Below are 25354 nucleotides of genomic sequence, written 5' to 3'. Positions count from 1 at the left end.
AGGACCAGGACCAGGAGCACTACAAGAGCGGAATGGAGGAGGAGCAGCAGAACCCGGACCAGCGGAGCTACAAGGTCCCCCGTAGACCAGCAGCAGGCTCGTCCTCTGATCCCACCGATGTTCAGGTCAGTGGTCATGACTTCATGACGTCATGGCTTCAAGTCGTTCATTTTGGAGACACTGACCGGAAACAACTGTTAGTTAAGGCCTTATATATATTAAAGAGTCCTCTTCTTCCTGAAATACTCTAAATTAATATGAATTAGTATGCCGTACGTTAGCATGCTGTACGTTAACATGCGGGACAATTAATAATTGTGATAATTAATAAATGTCAAGGGGGCGTCTGTGGTGACCAATCAAACGTCTACAGAGGGACACGGCCCTCAGTTGGTTGTCACAGGTGGTAGTATATTAGTCAGACTGGAACATTGTGGGTTATGTTCCACTGACATGTTTTAATGTTCTTTATGGTTCTAGATAGGTCGCTCCACCATGGCATCTCACTGACTCTCTCGCTCTCTCTGTCTGTATGTCTGTTGCTATAGAAACGGAGAGGAAGAAAGGGACTGATTCATCAGAGAGTTCACACTGGAGAGAAACTACACAGCTGTGATGAATGTGGAGCAGCTTTCACTACATCAGGTCACCTGAAAACACATCAACGTATTCACACTGGAGAGAAACCCTACAGCTGTGATGAATGTGGAGCAGCTTTCACAGCATCAGATCACCTGAAAGTCCACCAACGCATTCACACTGGAGAGAAACCGTACCGGTGTGACCAATGTGGTAAAACTTTTTCTCATAGTGGTAACCTTAAATCCCACCAGCGCATTCACACTGCATCGTTGTGAACATGTTTCAGATGCCAGCTAGCTGTTTCCTCCTGCCTGCTCTCCATACCCTGATAGCTGTGTTGTTGTATTCTGAGCTTCTCTCCACATTGAAGGCTGACCAACAGTAACTTCATGTTCTAAACAACATGTATGTTTTCGTGGCTACGACTACATACTTGGACCACCAGCAACTTCCCAGTGGGACTCCGTTATGAGGCTGAACTGTCAGAACATCTGGAAGAGTCTTCCAGTCACAAGGAGGGAGAACCAGCCACAAACCTTTAAAAATCTTAAAGGTAAATTGTGGTTTATTTCAACCTGACGTATTTCAATGTTACCGTTGTGACTCTGTGGGTCACGCTAACTTTTCCCCCAGCACCTCTGTTATAGAGGTTCAGGGAAACAAGGACTGGTGCAGAACATTGATATCAAGGACAGCTGCTCGAGCCTCCTACAACTTTCCAAATTAACTGACTCGGTCAGATAAAGTGACAACAAGTTAGCGGGACCAATAGAGTCACAATGGACACATTCATGGGAAATACATCAGGTAGAAATAAAGTGGAAGTTTCCTTTGACATATCTGCTGGTACACCCTAATGACTGGACATTCACCTCCGACACCAGAGACCATCTTTGAACAGAGACAAGCATTGCCAGAAATTAATTTTAACATAGAGGTAATGACGAAACATTTAGAAAATCTATTTTGACCATCATTGTGTGAAATAAAGTATTACTGCTGATCGTTATCGGCCGATTTTCAGTAAAAATATGCGATCGTGAGATCGGCATTAATGCTTTCTAGTCGCCGACTGCTGATAACTCTGTGAACAACAAATCCGTGTTGAAATCTGCAGGACGAGAGCTAGTTAACGGGAGATGCCATTGAGTTACATTATGATGCGTTCAGGCTCTATTCAGTAAAAATTAGTAAAAATGTGCACTGGCAGGGAGCTGTCAGAAGAAAATTTAATTTTGATAATTTATAATTGAATTACTTAATTTTTGTTACCTTATCCTTGGTTCATTATATTTTACAGTGTGATGTTTGTGATGTGAAAGAAAGAATAAGAGGCGTCTTGCCTAAAAAATGAGAGTTAAAGAACAGAATGTTCACTTTAAGGGTGTTCAAGCTGTTAGAAGTGATTTGACATGAGAATAGAAGGTTTTACATTAATTTTTACCTTTGTGTTATCTTATTCATGTAATCCCATATACCAAGCATGTAATCAGCTTTGTGTTCTTATTGCTATAAAGAGGAATGTTTGTAGGCAGGTTCGTGTGCATAGACAAACATGTTGCTGTATGTGTGGACATCGTGTGCCATGGAAAGTTTAAGTTGCGTGGTAACCTTAAATCCCACCAACGTCTTCACACTGCATCGTTGTGAACATGTTTCAGAGCCTAGCTAGCTGTTTCCTCCTGCCTCCTCCCCATGCCCTGATAGCTGTGTTGTTATATTCTGAGCTTCTCTCCACATTGAAGTCTGACCAACGGTAACTTCATGTTCTAAACAGCATGTGTGTTGTCGTGGCTACGACTACATACTGGCCTTTATACCTGTTATATATTTAATTATTTACCATGCATTAATCTGCTGAGTATTTTCTGGATGAATTGTTTGGTAAAGACCAGAAACTGTTGACTGTAGTCGACCCCCTGGGCCTGTGCCCCGTAGACCCGTTCAATAATCCATCCACGAGTCGACAGCTGGAGAAAGATCAAGGAGGACATTCACATCCGACACCAGAGACCATCTTTGAACGGAGACAGGGGTTACCATCTCCCCCACCGAATACAACCACTGTCACGTCAACGAATGTCCTCAGCCATAGATGTGGTCAAAAGAATGATTTTCCCTGAAACAATGAGTTTCGAATGATTTATTCCAAATGTGTTCGCATTATTGTTTTTATCTGCTTCATACATAATCTCTTGTTCTTATTGTTTCATAGTTCAACATTATATTTTCCTCCTTTGTGTAGTTTTCATTGAATAATCTTTATTTTACATTGATATTCACTGTTATTATTTTCTATGACTGAATGCGGTTTTGAATCTGTTGATGTTCTCATTAAATTAGTCGACACAATGAGATGCTTTGACTCCTCATTTGAAACCGTTTCCATCAATCAGTATTTGTTGAGCTGTTGTAATCGGCGTTGTCAGCATTAACATTGTTTTAGGACTAAGTCGTGAGCTAATTGGACTCATTATCATTAATGATCTTACAGCAGTCAGATAATAAATGACCTCAGTAGTTAAAGCCCACACAGCAGCTGTGACTGACATTTTAAAAATGTTCCTAAAAGCAGAAGTGAATTAATCAACTTTAATAAATCTAAATATTTGTTGTGTGTGTTTAAAAGTGTTTCATTTCTGTTTGTGTTGCTGTGAACTATACGGCTAACTGTCAGGCTAAGAGTTCCTGTAACACTGACCTGACGGGAAAGCAATGATTTTATCTCTGATGTCGTATTATTTGACTTTATCAACCACTATCAGTCCAAAGATTAAAGTTTACAGAAAATCAATTACATATATATACTTTAGTTGTCCGGGTTATGACAAATTGGTCACAATGTAATAAATACATATGAATTGGTCATAATATAATAAATGAATATATTGTGACGACCCCTCCCCACCACTAGGTGTGTGTTGGCTCGCTGGTCTCTTTTGTTTCTTGCAGGCTCTGGTTGAGGCGGGGACATGAGGACATGATGGGTTGATGAGCTACACCTGGGCCCGGTGTAGCGCTGACTATAAAACCCTCTTCGCCATTCAGAACGCGCTCTCTCTCCATGCACGCACATCACTCCATTCCTGTGGACATCGCGGCGCGGCTATTCTTCCTCTTTTTCTATATGCACTCACACACACGCATCCATGCACTCCTACACCACTGATTACTGATTATGATCTATACATTTATTCATTAATTGGTGTTTTGTAAATAAACTCTGTTACTTTTTGCATTTACCTCGTCTCCACTCCCATTTTTGTTGCAACCTAAGAGCCGGGTTGTAACAAATGGGGGCTCGTCTATTTTGGTGGACCTAGTTTCTCAGGTAGTAAGAGGTCTGTTGGGCGGAGTTAGTGAGAAGGACCGGTTGTAGTGTGACGTCGACACACAGCTGTTGCCAATTTCAGGAGCGTTTTTTGACAATGAGCGCTCAGCTAAATGTTTGGGAGTAGCGTTGACGGGGGTAAGTGCTGTTTGTGTTCATTTCAGTGAAGCCGCTGGTTGTTTGTTAGTGTCGCCAGGTTTGATGTGCTGGTGATGTTTGGCAGTGAGTTCAGCAGTCAGGTCCAGCTACTGTAAGTTACCGGTGTTTCTGTCCCTGTTAGGCTTCAGTGCGGACTCCCTTTGGAGTTCGTAGGGGGGTGTTAGTGTGGTGTGAACGCGGTTAGAGCTGCTGTCAGCTCGGGAGCACGGCCGAGGCTGCGGGGGGAGTCGCCGGTTGCCGGTTGCTTCGCCGGGCTTTGCGGTAGATAGTGCATAAATACCCACCGCAACTAGCACCTGAAGACTAGGGGGGAGTTTACCTAGTTCTCTGTCAGGCAGTTAGAGGGACAGTGCACGGTGACGTCACGGCTGTGCGGGCTGTGTGAGCTCAGCGTGCCAGGTGTGTTTTTGTCGCGTCAGTAGAGGATTGTGCGTGTAGGTAAGTGAGTTATGGCGAGTGTAGAGGAGTTTTTGAGAGCGCCATCGGAGGAGCTGCTGGAGAGCTGCTCACGTGAACAGTTAATCCGTATTGCCGAACATTTTAATTTAGATGTTGGTGATAAGAGGATGAAGGAAAACATTAAAGGTATTGTTAAAGCAAATCTCAGTGATAGGGGTATTTTCAGAGGTAAAATGTATACTGTTGGTCCTGAGGGGGACAGTGTTGATGTGTCTGGCTGCAGAGATACAGGTCTGACTTTTGAGCAGAGGAGAGAGCTGTTGCTACTGCAGACAGAGATGGAGAAGCTGGCAGTGGAGAAACTGAGGAGAGAGGCAGAACTTAAAAGGCTGGAGATAGAGCACAGGTTGAGTTTACCTGCTGGAGGTCCTAGCCGTGCCTCTGACTTCTCTGGTAGATCGACTTCATCATTTGATGTTGCCAGTAATCTGCGGTTAGTTCCTCAGTTTAGTGAGCGAGACCCAGACACCTTTTTCTCATTGTTTGAGCGTGTAGCTGAGAGCAGAGAGTGGTCTGATGCTGATAGTACATTATTATTGCAGTGTGTTTCAATAGGTAAGGCTCAGGAGGCCTACTCTGCTCTGACAGTGGCAGAAAGTAAAATCTATTTAATTGTTAAATCTGCTGTATTAAAGGCCTACGAGTTAGTCCCAGAGGCGTATCGCCAGAAGTTCAGGACCTGGGAGAAGTCTGGTAAACAGAGTCATGTGGAGTTTGCCAGAGATCTGGTCACTTTTTTCAGTCGTTGGTGCAATGCCGTAAAGGTAGACACTTATAATGCTTTATGTGATCTGGTTGTTTTAGAACAATTTAAAAATTCCATCCCCAGCCACATCGCTGTTTACATCGGTGAGCATAAGGTGAAGACTGCTGCTGAGGCCGCCACCCTGGCTGATGACTACGTGCTGACTCACAGAGGTGACCGCAACTTCAGGGTCCCAGACGGAGGTGGTATGTATCGTGCCTCGGGTAGACGAGAGGAGAAACCTCATCCACGCCTTGGTAGGTTGGAACACTGTACACGAGGTCAGACGCATTTTGACTCTTCAAGAGTATGTAACTTTTGCAGGGGTAGAGGGCACTGGAAAGCTGACTGTCCCAGAGCTAATGCTGGAAGAGGGTATAGCGGGGGTCGGTTGAACTCTGGTGCTTGTGCTGTATCTGTGGAACCTGTCCCTGTTGTCTCTCCCTTTCGACAGGTTAACATTGGAGAGCCATGCAGGTTGGAGGAACCTGATTTCTCTGCCTTTGTGTCTGACGGCTGTGTGTCACTGGTGGGAGGTAACAGTGTGCCGGTAAAAATCTTGAGAGATACCGCAGCATATGACTCGTACATTTTGAGCTCTGTTCTGCCATTTTGTGATGATTCTGACACTGGGGACTTTGTCCTGATGCGGGGTATGGGTTTGAACGTTGTGCCTGTTCCTTTGCATTCTGTTGAAATTAACTGTGGTTTGGTGCAGGGTAAGGTCGCCATGGGAGTCCGTCCTGCACTGCCGATCGAAGGTGTGGACATCATTCTTGGTAACGGCCTGGCTGGCAGCCGGGTGTGGGCCGAGCGTCCACCACCTCCTATGGTGTCATCTTCACCCACTGTGACTGGTAACCCAGATGAGAACGCTCTGTGTTTCCCAGAAGTGTTTACCGCTTGCGCTGTGACACGGGCTATGAGCCGTGCACAGGGGGAACCTGAGCAGGGTGAAGAGGAGTTGAGTGAGGGGGATCTTGTTGTTGTTCCTGACTCATTGTTGTCTGTATCTCGCAGTGACCTAGTGGCGGAGCAGAGAGCTGATCCCTCCCTGAGTCAGCTGTTTGAGGCTGTTCTCTCCACTGAGGATGGAAACAGCGCCGCCAGTGGTTATCTGTTGCAAGGAGAGCTTTTGGTGAGAAAATGGCTGTCGCATGGGGAAGACTTTGTCGGTAAGCCAGTGTTTCAGATTGTGGTTCCTGTAAAGTTTCGTGACGAGGTCCTTCAAACATCACATAACCAGTCAGGACATCTGGGCGTCCGTAAGACGTATAATTACATTTTACGGTATTTTTTTTGGCCTCGTTTAAAGAGAGATGTGTCTCGTTATATTAAATCATGTCACACGTGCCAAATGACAGGTAAACCCAATCAGAGCATTAAACCTGCTCCACTGTGCCCCATCCCAGCGACTGCACAGCCATTTGAATATTTGATCATTGATTGTGTCGGTCCTTTACCTCGTTCCAAAGCAGGCTGTAACTACTTGCTTACTGTGATGTGTCAGAGCACGAGGTATCCGGCCGCATATCCACTGCGATCTATCACCACGAAGTCGGTAGTGAAAGCACTGACACAGTTCATCTCCATCTTCGGAATCCCGAAAGTGATACAGAGTGATCAGGGTTCAAATTTCTCATCCAACCGTTTTGCACAAGTGTGGAAACAGTTGAAGGTCCAACATAACCAGTCTTCCGCATATCACGCACAGAGTCAGGGAGCTCTTGAGAGGTTCCACCAGACTCTGAAGTCTCTTTTGCGTAGTTATTGTGTTGAGCTGAATCAGGACTGGGAGGAAGGGCTGCCATGGCTTCTGTTAGCTGCTAGAGAAGTTGTGCAGGAAAGCACCTGTTTTAGCCCTAACGAACTTGTTTTTGGCCATACAGTGCGTGGGCCGCTCACGCTGCTGCATGACACTGTCATGCCATCAGAACCGCCTAGTAATCTGATAGAGTATGTAAACGGGTTCCGGCATCGTTTGTACTCCGCTGGGGAGATGGCTAAAGAAAAGTTGTCGTCTGCCCAGGAAAAAATGAAACGTTTGTATGATCGGAAAACTGAGCAGCGCGGGTTTAGTCCTGGAGATCAGGTCCTTGCTTTGTTTCCAATAGTTAAGTCGCCATTTCAAGCTAAATTTATTGGCCCTTTTACTGTACTGCGGCAGGTGTCTGACCAAAATGATATCCTTTCCACGCCGAAGCGTAGGAAAGCAACTCAACTCTGCCATGTCAACATGTTGAAACCGTACTATGCTCGCGAGTCTAGACCTCTCTCAGCAGCGGCGGCTGTTGGGAGTCAGTTCCCTGCAGGGGAGGATGATGGGGTTACCGCACCAGATGAAAGCTTGTTGCGTGGGCGACTGAAGAACGCTGAAACGTTGCGTAATCTTGATTCTTTGTTTGTTCATTTGTCTGCGGGAAGAAGTGCTGAGTTGTCTGCTCTTATTCACAGCTATCCATGCTTGTTTGGTGATACACCAAGCCAAACTCATCTGGTCGAGCATGACATAGATGTAGGCGACGCGCAGCCCATCCGTCAACGTTTTTACCGTGTGTCTGAAGAGAAGCGCAAGGTAATGGACACAGAAATTAAATACATGCTCGAAAATGGCATCGCAGAACCCTTGTCTTCGAGCTGGGCGTCACCTTGTTTGCTTGTTGAAAAGTCTGACAAAAGTCCTAGGTTTTGTACAGATTATCGAAAAGTAAATACAGTTACCAAACCTGATGCTTATCCACTGCCTCGGATCGAAGATTGCATTGATCAGGTTGGTTCTGCGAAATTTGTAAGTAAATTTGATCTACTGAAGGGTTACTGGCAGGTTCCACTGTCTCAGAGGGCAAAAGAAATCTCTGCCTTTATCACACCCAACGGTTTGTTCACTTATAATGTCATGAGTTTTGGACTGCGGAATGCACCCTCAACATTCCAGCGCCTCATGAACATGGTGGTGTCAGGGCTGGAAGGTTGTGCTGTGTATTTGGATGACGTTGTAATTTACAGCATTTTGATGTTTATGTAGGCTCTAGTGTTCCTCTGGTTGCGTACACAGATCATAATCCCATAACTTTTTTGCACTCAGTACATTGCCCAAATCGCAGGTTGATGCGATGGATGTTGTATTTGCAAGCTTATTGTTTGGACGTTCGCCACATCAAAGGCTCTGATAATGTTGTGGCCGATGCCTTATCTAGAGCTCCTAGCTCTTAAATATTTGTCTGACTGAGTTGTTAACCCCTCTGGTCTGCTATGTCCCTGTTCTGTCACCTTAAATGCTTCTTCAGGCGCCGGAGTTGCTGAGTGGGCGGGATGGGGGTTGGTTGGCTGCTGGGGAATAAACTACAAATGGTCAGTATGGATTTTGATATAGTTGTAAGTGTAAGTAAAGTGTTACAACTAAAGTTTAGAAATTATATTACAAATGAAGAACATCAATCGTAGGTAAAGTAAATTGTTTTGTTGTTGATTTAGTGAATAGCGGTTGCGGTGTTCTTATTGGAACTCCTTTTTTGATGGGGGGGTGTGTGACGACCCCTCCCCACCACTAGGTGTGTGTTGGCTCGCTGGTCTCTTTTGTTTCTTGCAGGCTCTGGTTGAGGCGGGGACATGAGGACATGATGGGTTGATGAGCTACACCTGGGCCCGGTGTAGCACTGACTATAAAACCCTCTTCGCCATTCAGAACGCGCTCTCTCTCTCCATGCACGCACATCACTCCATTCCTGTGGACATCGCGGCGCGGCTATTCTTCCTCTTTTTCTATATGCACTCACACACACGCATCCATGCACTCCTACACCACTGATTACTGATAATGATCTATACATTTATTCATTAATTAGTGTTTTGTAAATAAACTCTGTTACTTTTTGCATTTACCTCGTCTCCACTCCCATTTTTGTTGCAACCTAAGAGCCGGGTTGTAACAATATATATATATATATATATATATATATATATATATATATATATAAATTAGTCATAATATTATAAATATAAATTGGTCATAATATAATAAATATATATATATAAATTGGTCATGATATAATAAATATATATATATAAATTGGTTATAATATAATAAATATATACATCAATTGTCATAATATAATACATATATATATAAATTGGTCATAATAAATATATATATAAATTGGTCAGAATATAATATAATATAAATATATATGTATAAAGTGGTCATAATATCATATGGTATGATATAGATATAAATATATATGCATAAATAGGTCATAATTTATCATTGGGTGAACTGTCATCTGTAAAGTAACTAAAGCTGTCAGATAAATGTAGTGGAGTAAACAGTAGAATATTCCCTCTGAGATGTAGTGGAGGAGAAGTAGGAAGTAGCAGGAAATGGAAATAGTCCAGTAAAGTATCTTGAGTTAAGTTCAGTACTAAAGTACTAAATGTACTGAGTTACATTCCACCACTGAATAAAATAATGTTAATTAATTAAATCCTCTGTGTAGCTGTAGTTTCCCTCCTGACCTCCAGGTGGAGACTTTCTGTAACTTTACACTGAAAAAACAGACCCGAAGTACTAGTAACCGGAAGTGTGGTTGTCGGGCTGTTGGCGGGAGAGTTGCTTTGTTAGCTGACGAGCATCTTTGATCCGTTTCGAGGCAGAGCTGCAGGTGAACCCGAACACACTCAGGTAAACACTTTAACACTCAGGTAAACACTTTAACAATGAAGTCAAAGTGAATATAGAGTTAGCACGCTGAGCTAGCTCCATGCTAACAGCTAGTTAGCCTGTTAGCTTCGGCCTGCTAGCTGCTAGCGTTAGCATTAGCTCTCTCTAATGTGTGCTCCTGATCTCTGATTGAACCTCCAGACCAGGACCAGAAAACTGTCGAAAGATCTCAGATAAAAGTCAGAAAAATGTCCAAAAGAATTTAAAAAAAAAAGAAAGTTGGAAAAATGTCTGAAAAGAATTCTGAAAATGTTTGAAAAAATATCCGAAGAAAGATTTTAAAAAAAAACATTCTAAAAAATCTTTGAAACAATTCGGAAAAAAGTCAGAAAAATGTCTAAAAAAAGTCAGAAAAATCTGAAAGAAATTCTTAAAAATCTTGGAAAAAAGAAAGTCAGAAAAATATCTTTAAAAAGTCAGAAAATAATTCTGAAAATGTTCGAAAAAAATCTCCTAAAAAATGTTCTGAAAAAAGTCAGAAAAATGTTTTGAAAAATCTCTGAAAGAAATTCTTAAAAATCTTGGAAAAAAAGTCTGAAAAATCTCCAAAAAAGTGAAAAAAGAAAGTCAGAAAAATAATTCTGAAAATGTTTGAAAAAATGTCCTAAAAAGGTATATAAAAGAAAAACTCTGAAAAAATTCTGAAAATGTCCAAAAAATAATAAAAAAAAATCTTTGAAAATAAATCAGAAAAATTTCCAAAAATGTCCGAAAAGGTAAAAAAAAAAAGAAAGTCACAAAAATGTCTGAATAGTATTCTGAAAATGTTTGAAAAAATGTCCAAAAAAGGTAAAAAAAAAAAAAAGATTTCTGAAAAATGTCCAAAAAAAAGTAAAACAAAAGTCTGAAAAGATTTACACAGTATTAATGTAACACACAAAAAAGAGTCTAATATCTAGCGTTAGCCTCTTAGCTCTTTCTAATGTGTGCTCCTGTTCTCTGATTGAACTTCCGGTCCACACCGGGCCAGGAGCACGAGCAGGACCAAGAGCACTACAAGAGCGGAATGAAGGAGGAGCAGCGGAACCTGGACCAGCGGAGCTACAAGGTCCCCCGTAGACCAGCAGCAGGCTCGTCCTCTGATCCCACCGATGTTCAGGTCAGTGGTCATGACTTCATGGCTTCAAGTCGTTCATTTTGGAGACACTGACCGGAAACAACGCAGCTGTTCCTGACTGTTGTTGCTCTAAACAGTCAATTGTTGAACCTTTTCACCGTATTCCGGTGTTTGGGTTTATCAAGTGACGAGACAGGAAGAGAAGACGTAGCTGTCCTCGTGAAGGCCTCTTTGTTTCATATCAGTGCTGAAGTGGGCCGGAGGCCTGAGGCCTGGACTACCAAGCGGGGTTTGGGGTTAGCGAGCTAACTTCCGGGTTAACCCTTCAGGGGTTTCAGTACTGGTGTCATGCGCTGTGTCGAGGCTTCGGAGCGCGTGCGGAGTAATTTAGGAAGTTTTTCGTGAAGCGCGAGGCTCGTATCGTTTTAGACCAATGGCGTCACTGAAGATTCCGTCCATATAGAACTACCGGACATGTGTTTTAAACAGACATGTAACTGCCCACATTCGGTAACCATGGCGCCGTAGAGACAGGGCGACATGCCAGGAGCTCCATACATGTTAAGGTTATTTTAGTGTTTTTTTTAAAGATTAATTTTTATTATTAGGCCAGTTTTATGTTATTTTGTTAAGTTTTGCTAGTTTTATGTCTCGTGATAGTTTCAGGCTCTATAGTATCAGTTAAGTAAAGCAACTTCAAAGAATGGACGACGGCGACAATAACAACAACAATAACAAAGCCCCCAGGATCAGTTACAACAGAGAGACTCTTCTGAACATCAGAGAGAGGAGCATTCACCACAGCCGGGACCTCCTCACTCCGGATCTAACTCTCTTTCCTGAACTGAGGAGGACAGACAGGCGAGCCGGGGTCCGACCGAAGTCCGGGTCCCAACAGAGAAGGAGAGGCCGGCGAGCCGGGGTCCTGGTTCGACTGAGACGGCGCGCTCATCGCCCCCCACTCCCCACTATGTTACTGGCAAATGTGCAGTCGCTCGACAACAAACTGTGCGAGCTGCGGGCGCGGATATGTTTCCAGCCGGACATCAGAAACTGTAACATTATCTGCCTCACGGAGACCTGGCTATCAGCTGAGGTACCGGACCACGCCATCGAGCCCCCGGGTTTCACCGTCCATCGGACGGACAGAGACCAGGAGCTCTCCGGGAAAACAAGGGGCGGAGGGGTATGTCTGATGGTTAACCGGACTTGGTGTGTCCAACAGAACATCAGGACCATCGGCACCTTCTGCTCCCCTGACTTGGAGTACCTCATGCTGCAGTGTCGGCCTTTTTGGCTCCCAAGGGAGTTTACATCGGTTACCATCGCCGGTGTTTATATCCCCCCCCAGGCCGACACGGACAGAGCGCTCCGGGAGTTACACAGGGCAGTTAACGTGCAGGAGACCGCGCACCCGAGGACCGCACTCATTGTTGCGGGGGACTTCAACCGGGCCAATCTGAAGAACATTTCCCCAAAACTGTACCAACACATTCACTTCAACACACGGGGGGACAACACACTGGACCACTGCTACACACCCTTCCGCAACGGCTATAAAGCCCTCCCCCGCCCACCTTTCGGCAAATCGGATCACTCCTCCATCCTCCTTCTCCCCGCCTATAGGCAGAGACTGAAACGTGAAGCCCCCGCCTACAGGACCGTTCACTGTTGGTCAGACCAATCAGACGCCATCCTTCAGGATTGTTTTGATCACGTGGACTGGGAGATGTTCAGGACTGCAAACGACAGCATCAGTGGCTTCACAGACACAGTCACCAGCTTCATCAGGACATGCACGGAGGAAGTAGTCCCCACAAAAACCATAAAGACAAAGACAAATCAAAAGCCCTGGATAAACTGTGATGTCCGTGCAGCCCTCAATGCACGGAACACAGCCTTCACCTCAGGCTCACCAGACGACTACAAACATTCACGTTACTCTTTAAGGACAGTAATCAAACAGGCAAAGAGAGACTACAGACAACGGGTGGAGTCCAAACTCACTTCCAACAACCCAAGGCACTTGTGGCAAGGACTCCAAACCATGACAGACTTTAAAGGACCCAGACAACAGATCACAGACACAGCACCCAACCTCCCAGACAAACTCAACCATTTTTATGCCAGGTTTGACTCCTCTGTCAGACCCTGTGTCATGTCCTGCCCCACCCCCACCCCCACCCCTGCAGACAATCAGAACCCCCCCTTACAACCACTACCATCCAACACTGACAACCCCCTTCCCTCTACCCCCACCTCAGCTGAAAACCTGGATTGCCCACCACCTCCACACCCCTCCCCCATGACTGTTGCAGAACAGGACCGTCCCCTCTCCATCACAGAGGCTGATGTTCGCCGGACCCTCCTGCGTATCAACCCACGCAAAGCGGCCGGCCCAGACGGCATTCCTGGACGCGTCCTGAAGTCCTGCGCACACCAGTTGGCGGGGGTTTTCACAACAATTTTCAACCTGTCACTATCTCTCCGGACTGTCCCCACCTGCTTCAAATCCACCACCATCATCCCCATCCCCAAACAACAAAAAGTAACCAGGTTAAACGACTGGCGCCCCATAACCCTCACCCCCGTAGCCCTCACCCCCATAATCAGCAAGTGTTTTGAGAAACTGGTTAAATCCCTAATCTGCCCCATGCTTCCCCCCACACTCGACCCCCTACAATTTGCATACCGCCCAAACAGAGGCACAGAGGACGCCATCGCCCATGTACTACACACCGCCCTCTCCCACCTGGAAGGAAGGGACACCTATGTGAGGATGCTGTTCGTGGATTACAGCTCAGCGTTCAACACCATAGTGCCCTCCAGGCTCGTCAGTAAGCTCAAGGATCTGGGCCTGAACACACCACTGTGTGACTGGATCCTGGACTTTCTGACGGGACGCCCCCAGGTGGTGAGAATCAACAACCTCACCTCGACTTCACTGACTCGAAGCACAGGAGCGCCTCAGGGCTGTGTTCTCAGCCCCCTCCTGTACTCCCTCTACACCCACGACTGTGTGGCAACAAGAGCTTCAAACACCATCGTGAAGTTTGCGGACGACACAGCAGTTGTGGGGTTGATCTCCCATGGCGACGAGATGGCTTACAGGGAGGAGGTGACTACCCTGGAACAGCGGTGTCAGAACAACCACCTCTCCCTGAACATCTCAAAGACCAAGGAGGTCATCGTGGATTACAGGAGGGGGGGTTGCACCATCAACGGCACAGCGGTGGAGAGGGTGGACACCTTTAAATACCTGGGTGTCAACATCCATAAGGACTTGACATGGGCCACCCACACCACCGCTGTAGTCAGGAAGACCCAGCAGAGACTGTACGCTCTGAGGCGACTCAAGACTTTCAGACTGAAACCGCAAATCCTCAGGGACTTCTACCGGGGCACCATAGAGAGCCTCCTGACAGGCTGCTTCACCACCTGGTTCGGCAGCTGCACCAACGTGGACCGTAAGGCGCTGGAAAGGGTGGTGCGCTCGGCCCAACACATCACCGGGTGCGAGCTGCCCAGCCTGCAGGAGCTTTACACCCAGCGGTGCCTCAGGAAGTCCCTGAGGGTCATTAAGGACACGACACACCCCCACAACAGCCTGTTCTCCCTCCTGCCCTCTGGTAGAAGATACAGGACCCCCAGGACTCTCACCAGCAGACTGAGGAACAGTTTTTTCCCCCAGGCCATCAGACTTTTAAATCTATAATTAATTTGACACATTCTTACACAAAAATATTTCTTATACTGTATATACTGTATATATTGTTAATACATATGTTCTTAATATGCCCTTGTATAAAGTATTTCCTTTTATGATTGTAATGTAAATGTAATATAATTTATTATTTAATGGAGCTTCCTAGCGAAAAGTATTTCACACGTTTGTACCTGTACAACTGGCGTGACAATAAACATCTTGAATCTTGAATCTTGAATTTGACATAAGTCCAAAATAATTTAAATGAAGAAGCGGTCTGAAAAATAAAACAGGCCGGTCGGTCCGACTTCCACGTTTGTCAAAGTCAAACTAGTGTCGTGTCGCTCGTAGAGCTGCAGCCTACTGAGTAGTTAGAAGCTTCATTCATAACGTTGATGTTCAAATTATTATTAATACCAAAACATGGCGTTCAGTCCACCTTCTCTTCTCTCTCTCAAACACATTCACAGCTCCTCGTCTCCGTCATCGTCTCAGTCTGAAGTCCAAAAGTCAAAATGTATTGAAGAAACATAGATGTAATTATTATTTCTATCATTGTTGTAGCGGCTGGGTCGGAGACACTTTGTTTGTTTCATATTTACACCGTCAGCTGGCTGTCTGAAGAACGGCAGAACGGACAGCCAGCGGACCACATAGTCACTGAATTTGACAAAAAGTGTATTATTGGATCAGAATCACAGCGGAGTGGAGGCATTTCAACTTTTGTATAATGTAAGTTTATATTTAAGTTGTCTTGGCAACAATTCTCACAATATTAGGCTATGTAATATGCTCTTAATGAATTTATTTGGCATATTTCCTAACGGATGTTTTGGCCCATTTAATATGGGACGACTACACGGGATGGCGGCTAAAGCCGGTGTTATCGACGTTATCGAGCTTCAAACTATCGGGTCCAGCGGTAAACAAGAGAGAGGAATAAAAAGTGGATACTCCTTACCTGTGAAGAGATCATAAAGTCAGAATATGTGTCCATTCCTCCATTATTTATATTCCTTTAGTCTGTAAAGGTCCACCGATCAAAAGAATCAAAACGGTTTGTCATAAAAATTCCTCCAAGTTGTAAATCTTGTCCTGTGAAGTCCACTAATAAATCCAGGTGTCCCCACCTTTCTCTGTTTAGTTTTCACCTCTTTTCTGTTTGGGCGGGCGGCTCGTTGCTGACGGGGAGCTGGGTTTTAACAGGATAAAGAGAGATGGTGCGTCGGCTAGATCAAATGAACCTTTCAGAAATAATGTTATATTATATTCAACAGCTTCATAGTGGTTTCAATAATCAGTCTGATAGGATTTCTCATCTTTGAGGAGTTTTGTGTGAAAGGAATTGAAGGGCCGTCCCAAATAGACGTCGGTTGAGTTCAGTGATTGAAGCAGATAAAAACCCGGCTATTAATCACAGTTTTACGGTATATATACAACACATACATATAGAGATGCACCGATACCACTTTTTTTCAGCCCGAGTACAAGAACTTACATTTGGGTACTCGCCCATACCGAGTACCGATACGAGTACTCCTCTGTGCCAAAAGACCCTCGTTAACAGCCAGCTGATAATGATAAATAATCGTGATCATCATTTTGGCCGTAATCGTTACACCCCTAATATAATACCCCTTATATGTTTATTGATTGTATGTTTATTGATTATATGTGGATTTATTGTATGTTTATTGATTAAATGTGTATTGATTATATGTTTATTGACTATATGTTGATTGTCTTGTGAAAAAAGGGCAATCAAAGTGTCAACAATAGTCTTTCTGTATTGTTATTTTACAGGTGTTGAAGGAGTGCTCCATCCCGCTGACACGTGTCAGGATCAGCAGTGCGATGTTGGCTGCGATGGACGCCGTTGGACGCTCAGCAGCTGATCCAAAAGGCCAAAAGGTCATCTGCAGGTTCATTTTCTTTGTTAGTTAAGGCCTTATATATATTAAAGAGTCCTCTTCTTCCTGAAATACTCTAAATTAATATGAATTAGTATGCCGTACGTTAGCATGCTGTACGTTAACATGCGGGACAATTGATAATTGTGATAATTAATAAATGTCAAGGGGACGTCTGTGGTGACCAATCAAACGTCTACAGAGGGACACGGCCCTCAGTTGGTTGTCACAGGTGGTAGTATATTAGTCAGACTGGAACATTGTGGGTTATGTTCCACTGACATGTTTTAATGTTCTTTATGGTTCTAGATAGGTCGCTCCACCATGGCATCTCACTGACTCTCTCGCTCTCTCTGTCTGTATGTCTGTTGCTATAGAAACGGAGAGGAAGAAAGGGACTGATTCATCAGAGAGTTCACACTGGAGAGAAACCCTACAGCTGTGATGAATGTGGAGCAGCTTTCATTGAGTCACGTTCCCTTAAAGTCCATCAACGCAGTCACACTGGAGAGAAACCCTACAGCTGTGATGAATGTGGAGCAGCTTTCATTGAGTCACGTTCTCTTAAAGTCCACCAACGCATTCACACTGGAGAGAAACCGTACTGGTGTGACCAATGTGGTAAAACCTTTTCTCGGCATAGTTCCCTTAAAATCCACCAACGCAGTCACACTGGAGAGAAACCCTACAGCTGTGATGAATGTGGAGCAGCTTTCACAACATCAGGTCACCTGAAAGACCACCAACGCATTCACACTGGAGAGAAACCGTACTGGTGTGACCAATGTGGTAAAACCTTTTCTCGGCATAGTTCCCTTAAAATCCACCAACGCAGTCACACTGGAGAGAAACCCTACAGCTGTGATGAATGTGGAGCAGCGTTCACTACATCAGAACAACTGAAAAGACATAAACGCATTCACACTGGAGAGAAACACTACAGCTGTGATGAATGTGGAGCAGCTTTCACTGAGTCAGGTTACCTGAAAAGACATCAACGCATTCACACTGGAGAGAAACCCTACAGCTGTGATGAATGTGGAGCAGCGTTCACTACATCGGGTAACCTGAAATCACATCAACGCATTCACACTGGAGAGAAACGCTACAGCTGTGATGAATGTGGAGCAGCTTTCACTACATCAGGTCACCTGAAAGAACACCAACGCATTCACACTGGAGAGAAACTGTACTGGTGTGACCAATGTGGTAAAACCTTTTCTCGGCATAGTTCCCTTAAAATACACCAACGCATTCACACTGGAGAGAAACCCTACAGCTGTGATGAATGTGGAGCAGCGTTCACTACATCGGGTAACCTGAAATCACATCAACGCATTCACACTGGAGAGAAACCCTACAGCTGTGATGAATGTGGAGCAGCTTTCACTACATCGGGTAACCTGAAATCACATCAACGCATTCACACTGGAGAGAAACCCTACAGCTGTGATGAATGTGGAGCAGCTTTCACTACATCAGGTCACCTGAAAGAACACCAACGCATTCACACTGGAGAGAAACTGTACTGGTGTGACCAATGTGGTAAAACCTTTTCTCGGCATAGTTCCCTTAAAATCCACCAACGCATTCACACTGGAGAGAAACCCTACAGCTGTGATGAATGTGGAGCAGCTTTCACAGCATCAGATCACCTGAAACTCCACCAACGCATTCACACTGGAGAGAAACCGTACTGGTGTGACCAATGTGGTAAAACCTTTTCTCGGGATAGTTCTCTTAAAGTCCACCAACGCATTCACACTGGAGAGAAACCGTACCGGTGTGACCAATGTGGTAAAACTTTTTCTCAGAGTGCTAACCTTAAATCCCACCAGCGCATTCACACTGCATCGTTGTGAACATGTTTCAGATGCCAGCAAGCTGTTTCCTCCTGCCTGCTCTCCATACCCTGATAGCTGTGTTGTTGTATTCTGAGCTTCTCTCCACATTGAAGGCTGACCAACAGTAACTTCATGTTCTAAACAACATGTGTGTTTTCGTGGCTACGACTACATACTTGGACCACCAGCAACTTCCCAGTGGGACTCCGTTATGAGGCTGAACTGTCAGAACATCTGGAAGAGTCTTCCAGTCACAGGGAGGGAGAACCAGCCACAAACCTTTAACAAATCCAAGGTAAATTTTGGTTTATTTCAACCTGACGTATTTCCCATAAATGTTACCGTTATGACTCTGTGGGTCACGCTAACTTTTCCCCCAGCACCTCTGTTATAGAGGTTCAGGGAAACAAGGATTGGTGCAGAACATTGATATCAAGGACAGCTGCTCGAGCCTCCTACAACTTTCCAAATTAACTGACTCGGTCAGATAAAGTGACAACAAGTTAGCGGGACCAATAGAGTCACAATGGACACATTTATGGGAAATACATCAGGTAGAAATAAAGTGGAAGTTTCCTTTGACATATCTGCTGGTACACCCTAATGACAGGACATTCACCTCCGACACCAGAAACCATCTTTGAACAGAGACAAGCATTGCCAGAAATTAATTTTAACATAGAGGTAATGACGAAACATTTAGAAAATCTATTTTGACCATCATAGTGTGAAATAAAGTATTACTGCTGATCGTTATCGGTCGATTTTCAGTAAAAATATGCGATCGTGAGATCGGCATTAATGCTTTCTAGTCGCAGACTCCTGATAACTCTGTGAACAACAAATCTGTGTTGAAATGTGCAGGACGAGAGCTAGTTAACGGGAGATGCCATTGAGATACATTATGATGCGTTCAGGCTCTATTCAGTAAAAATTAGTAAAAATGTGCACTGGCAGGGAGCTGTCAGAAGAAAATTTAATTTTAATAATTTATAATTGAATTACTTAATTTTTGTTACCTTATCCTTGGTTCATTATATTTTACAGTGTGATGTTTGTGTTGTGAAAGAAAGACTAAGGCGTCTTGCCTAAAAAATGAGAGTTAAAGAACAGAATTTTCACTTTAAGGGTGTTCAAGCTGTTAGAAGAGATTTGACATGAGAATAGAAGGTTTTACCTTAATTTTTACCTTTGTGTGTTTTTTGCTTTTTGTTATCTTATTCATGTAATCCCATATACCAAGCATGTAATCAGCTTTGTGTTCTTATTGCTATAAAGAGGAATGTTTGAAGGCAGGTTCGTGTGCATAGACAAACATGTTGCTGTATGTGTGGACATCGTGTGCCATGGAAAGTTTAAGTTGCGTGGTAACCTTAAATCCCACCAACGCATTCACACTGCATCGTTGTGAACATGTTTCAGAGCCTAGCTAGCTGTCTCCTCCTGCCTCCTCCCCATGCCCTGATAGCTGTGTTGTTGTATTCTGAGCTTCTCTCCACATTGAAGTCTGACCAACAGTAACTTCATGTTCTAAACAACATGTGTGTTTTCATGGCTACGACTACATACTGGCCTTTATACCTGTTATATATTTAATTATTTACCATGCATTAATCTGCTGAGTATTTTCTGGATGAATTGTTTGGTAAAGACCAGAAACTGTTGACTGTAGTCGACCCCCTGGGCCTGTGCCCCGTAGACCCGTTCAATAATCCATCCACGAGTCGACAGCTGGAGAAAGATCAAGGAGGACATTCACATCCAACACCAGAGACCATCTTTGAACGGAGACAGGGGTTACCATCTCCCCCTCCCGAATACAACCACTGTCCCGTCAACGAATGTCCTCAGCCATAGATGTGGTCAAAAGAATGATTTTCCCTGAAATAATGAGTTTCGAATGATTTATTCCAGATGTGTTCCCATTATTGTTTTTATCTGCTTCATACATATTCTCTTGTTCTTATTGTTTCATTGTTCAACATTATATTTTCCTCCTTTGTGTAGTTTTCATTGAATAATCTTTATTTTACATTTATATTCACTGTTATTATTTTCTATGACTGAATGCGGTTTTGAATCTGTTGATGTTCTCATTAAATTAGTCGACACAATGAGATGCTTTGACTCCTCATTTGAAACTGTTTCCATCAATCAGTATTTGTTGAGCTGTTGTAATCGGCGTTGTCAGCATTAACATTGTTTTAGGACTAAGTCGTGAGCTAATTGGACTCATTATCATTAATGATCTTACAGCAGTCAGATAATAAATGACCTCAGTAGTTAAAGCCCACACAGCAGCTGTGACTGACATTTTAAAATGTTCCTAAAAGCAGAAGTGAATTAATCAACTTTAATAAATCTAAATATTTGTTGTGTGTGTTTAAAAGTGTTTCATTTCTGTTTGTGTTGCTGTGAACTATACGGCTAACTGGCAGGCTAAGAGTTCCTGTAACACTGACCTGACGGGAAAGCAATGATTTTATCTCTGATGTCGTATTATTTGACTTTATCAACCACTATCAGTCCAAAGATTAAAGTTTACAGAAAATCAATTACATATATATACTTTAGTTGTCCGGGTTATGACAAATTGGTCACAATGTAATAAATATATATATATATATATATATAAATTGGTCATAATATATCATTGGGTGAACTGTCATCTGTAAAGTAACTAGTGATGTTACGTGGTGTGCCGAGGCTTCGGAGCGCGTTTCGAGTAATCCAGGAAGTTTCCTGCGATGCGCGTATCGGGGCTTGTATCGTTTTAGACCAATGACGTCATTGATGACATCCGAAGCCTCGCTGCCCGGCCGTACCGCTGACTGGTTCAGGAAGTGGTTCAGACCTTCACTGGTTCAACCAATGCCGCTTTCCAGAAGTGACACAGAACACTAATATTACCCCTCCTGCAATTATTATATTATATTACACTACAATACACTACAATACAATTATTGACCAAAGGATTGGTTTACACACATAAGATGCATTACTCACAAAACAATTACAGTTTATTATACATGTATCTTATAAACTCATAATATACTTACTAAATAGACATTTTATTATATATGATATATATACGTATATATAAATTGATTACATGGTAATAGATTTTTTTTCATTGTCACAGTCATTCCCAACAGCCTTTACTGGCGCGAGATACATTATATCACAGATCTGTGGTCCCAGTAGACCACAACCAGCACTGCTCCCAGTAGACAACAACCAGCACTGCTCCCAGTAGAGCACCTACACTTACACACCAAAAACTGACAAACTGACAATAACCTGATATTTTCAGGTGGATTTTCATTTAATTCTCACTGTGCAATATCATTTTCCACTCGTGCAATTTTGTTAATAGTCTGTTTATTGTCAATACTGTATATAATGCTCCTATTTTTATACTTCCTATCTTTATACTTGGTTCATATTTTGTTACACTTTGTTTAGCTCTTTTTTTTTACTGTGTTAGCTAATGCATCTTGTTTTTTTGCACTATCCCCTTTGCTGCTGTACACTGCAAAGGTCCCCACTGCTGGACTAATAAAGGAATATCTTATCTTATCTTATCTTATCACATGGTTAAGATCATATCATGCTGTGAGTGACAGCCGACACGCTGTGAGTGACAGCCGACACGCTGTGAGTGACAGCCGACAACGCCGACAACGCGGAAGCTGTTGCTGTTCTATTTGCCCAATATCGTGACTCGGTGACTTAATATCGTGACTCGGTGACTTAATATCGTAATTCACACACACTTGAACCGCTTGCGGCACAGCAAAATGCCGAGGAAACCTGCAACCATCCCCGATGAGGAGATGGAAGAGATTAAAAAATCGCTCGACTTCATGTCAGCCGAGCTCGCAACGGTCGCCGTTCAACAAAAGAGGATAATGGAGCTGATGGGAGAAGTCCAATCACTTAAAAAGCAAAACATGGAAAAAGACATAAAGATTACACTCCTGGAGAATCGAGTGTCTGATCTCGAACAATACTCACGGATGAACGATCTAATCATCAGCGGCCTGAAGACGAGGCATCAGTCCTATGCCAGGGTGGCAGCGGCCTCCGTGGAAACCGCTGCCCGGCGCGGGGTCGATGTTTCCGAGGCCGAAAAAGAGTCACTGGAACAACAAGTAGTGGGCTTCTTGGAGAGTAAAAACATTCTTGTTGACAGCGATGACATCGAAGCCTGTCACACTCTGCCCAGCAAAAACAAAGATGCGCCACCAGCAATATTAATCCGCTTCACCAACAGGAAGAAAAAGTATGCGCTCCTCAGGCAAGGAAGGAAACTAAAGGGGTCTAATGTGTACATCAATGAACACCTCACCAAGAAGAACGCACGCATATTAAGAAAACAAAACAAGATCCAGGCGACTTGGACTACGAATTGCAAAGTATTCATTAAGTTGAATGGATCGACGCCAGAGGCAGCAAAAGTTCTCTATATAAGAGACAGCAATGAACTGGACAAATTTGGTGAATAAATGACCTGCTGCTGGGACTATCATGGAGGTAGGATTATTCCATGCAGGTTACTATCTCTACTGCATTCTAACATCTTGGAGATAACCACACAGACAATGACTAACAAACGCTCTCATTCCATATTATTTTCTGTGATTCATTTCAAACCACTAAATGTAAGAACATATTTAAAATTATGATTTTCAGCATGTTAACATCTCCTACAAAGGGCCTTATTATGGCTCATTTGAATATCTGCAGTGTCAGAAATAAGGTACATGAACTGAACAATCTCACTCAGAATAACACCATCCACATCTTGGCTGTGTCTGAGACCCACTTGGATGTAACTATCCAGAATGCTGAGGTATCTATTGATGGCTATAACATCTTCAGGAGGGACAGAAATATACATGGAGGTGGAGTAGCGATATATATAAAAAACAATTTTCCTGCAACACTGTGTGCTGAGCTCATGCCAAATAACTTAGAATCCTTATGGGTTAGAGTACATCTTCCTCACCTAAAACCAATCTTGATAGGCTGTTGCTACAGGCCTCCAGGAACTGATACTCATTATCTGAATGACTTATGTGAACTAATAGACAGAGCTGCAGATGTGAACGGTGAAATTTTCATATTAGGGGACATGAATATTGACTGGCTTGCAAGTCAATGCCCGATGAAAAAGAAGATGGTGTCACTAGTCAGTGCTTGTAATCTATCACAGATGATTTCTCAACCGACCAGAGTCTTTACTAACAGTGCTGGTCATACATCTGCCACTTGCATCGACCATATTTACACAAATGCTCCTGAGCGCTGCACTAAACCAGTCTCTCTACCTGTAGGGTTCAGTGACCATAACATTATAGCTATTACCAGGAGAACCAAAATTCCTAAATGTGGTGTCAAAATTATTAATAAGAGAATGTATAAGAAATTCATCTCAGAACGTTTTTTGGAGGATGTCAGGAATGTAAACTGGGCCGATGTGTATGCTACACAGGAGCCTGAGGCTTCTTTACATATTTTTATGAACATCTTTATGAGGATTGTCGACAACCATGCTCCCATGAAGAAGTATACTGCCAAATCCAGACCAGCTCCATGGTTGAATGAGTCTTTGAAAGACCTTATGAAACAGAGAGACAAAGCCAAATCCACATTAGCAAAGTCAGGATCTGTGGAAGACAGACTAAAATATTGTCAATTGAGAAACCAAGTGACAAAACAGAATAAAAGCATGAAAAAGGAATATTATAAAAATAAAATAAATACAGTGAAACTAGATGGTAAAGAACTCTGGAGAACCTTAAATGAAATAATGGGGAGAAATAAAACTGGGAGCCCTTCTTTTGTTCAGTCGGATGGCAGGTTTTTCACTAAACCATTTGACATAGCCAATTATTTTAATGATTACTTTGTGAATAAGGTCGATGCACTAAGGAAGAATATGAGCAGCATGGATTCCAATACTCTCAAACTTATAAGTAACAATATAATGATTAACAAAAGTTGTTCATTTCAGTTTAACAGTGTGGATGAGAGTGAAGTAAGGAAGTTGTTAAAAGCCCTTCCTGATTATGGCTCCGTAGGCACTGATAAGCTGGACAGTAAGGTACTTTGTCTCTCAGCCGACTACATTTCTGGTCCCATATGTCACATATTAAATAAATGTCTAATGGAAGGTATATATCCTAGTATTTGGAAAGAAGGTAAAATAATTCCCTTACCTAAAGATGGCAGATTAACATTTACTGGGCAGAACAGCAGACCCATCAGTATTTTCCCTGTACTAAGCAAACTGATGGAGAGAATAGTCCATTCACAAATACAAGATTACTTTGACTGTAATAGCCTGTACACTAGATTTCAACATGCTTACAGACATCACTACTCCACTTGTTCTGCACTAACGCAAATGACAGACGACTGGTTAAAAGAGATAGATAATTCTAGGATAACAGGTGCAGTGTTACTGGATTTCAGCGCGGCATTTGATGTCATAGATCATGACCTTTTAATTAATAAACTACAACGTTATGGATTTAGATCAAGTGCCATCACATTTATGAAGAATTATCTTTTATGCAGAACACAAAGGGTGTATTACAATGGCAGCATGTCTAACAGTAAAGGGCTTAACTGTGGCCTGCCGCAGGGCAGCTGTCTTGGACCTCTCCTGTACTCCATCTTCACAAATGACTTGCCATCTGTATTGCATAAAGCCAGTATACAAATGTACGCCGATGATTCCACACTGTATTACGCAGCAAATACAAGCGGCGAACTAGACCAAGTTCTATCTTCAGACCTAAACTTGGTCTACGATTGGATAAAACAAAATAAGTTG

At 43.3% G+C, this 25354-nt stretch overlaps 1 protein-coding gene across 1 annotated transcript in view; it reads left to right on the top strand.

Moving 5' to 3' along the window:
- Window positions 1-10965: 10965 nt before the first annotated feature.
- LOC141761348 (uncharacterized) overlaps window positions 10966-25354 on the top strand; it is an 87440-nt gene continuing 73051 nt past the window's right edge. Inside the window, exons 1-3 of the mRNA XM_074624684.1 lie at window positions 10966-11092; window positions 16560-16667; window positions 17044-18400. Coding sequence (XP_074480785.1) covers window positions 11000-11092; window positions 16560-16667; window positions 17044-18400 — 1558 coding nt within the window. The 5' untranslated portion in view covers window positions 10966-10999. The remainder of the gene's footprint in view (window positions 11093-16559; window positions 16668-17043; window positions 18401-25354) is intronic.

This window comes from Sebastes fasciatus, chromosome 22 (genome assembly GCF_043250625.1).
Source record: "Sebastes fasciatus isolate fSebFas1 chromosome 22, fSebFas1.pri, whole genome shotgun sequence".
Taxonomy (NCBI): domain Eukaryota; kingdom Metazoa; phylum Chordata; class Actinopteri; order Perciformes; family Sebastidae; genus Sebastes; species Sebastes fasciatus.
This window is presented reverse-complemented; position numbering and strand designations above follow the sequence as displayed.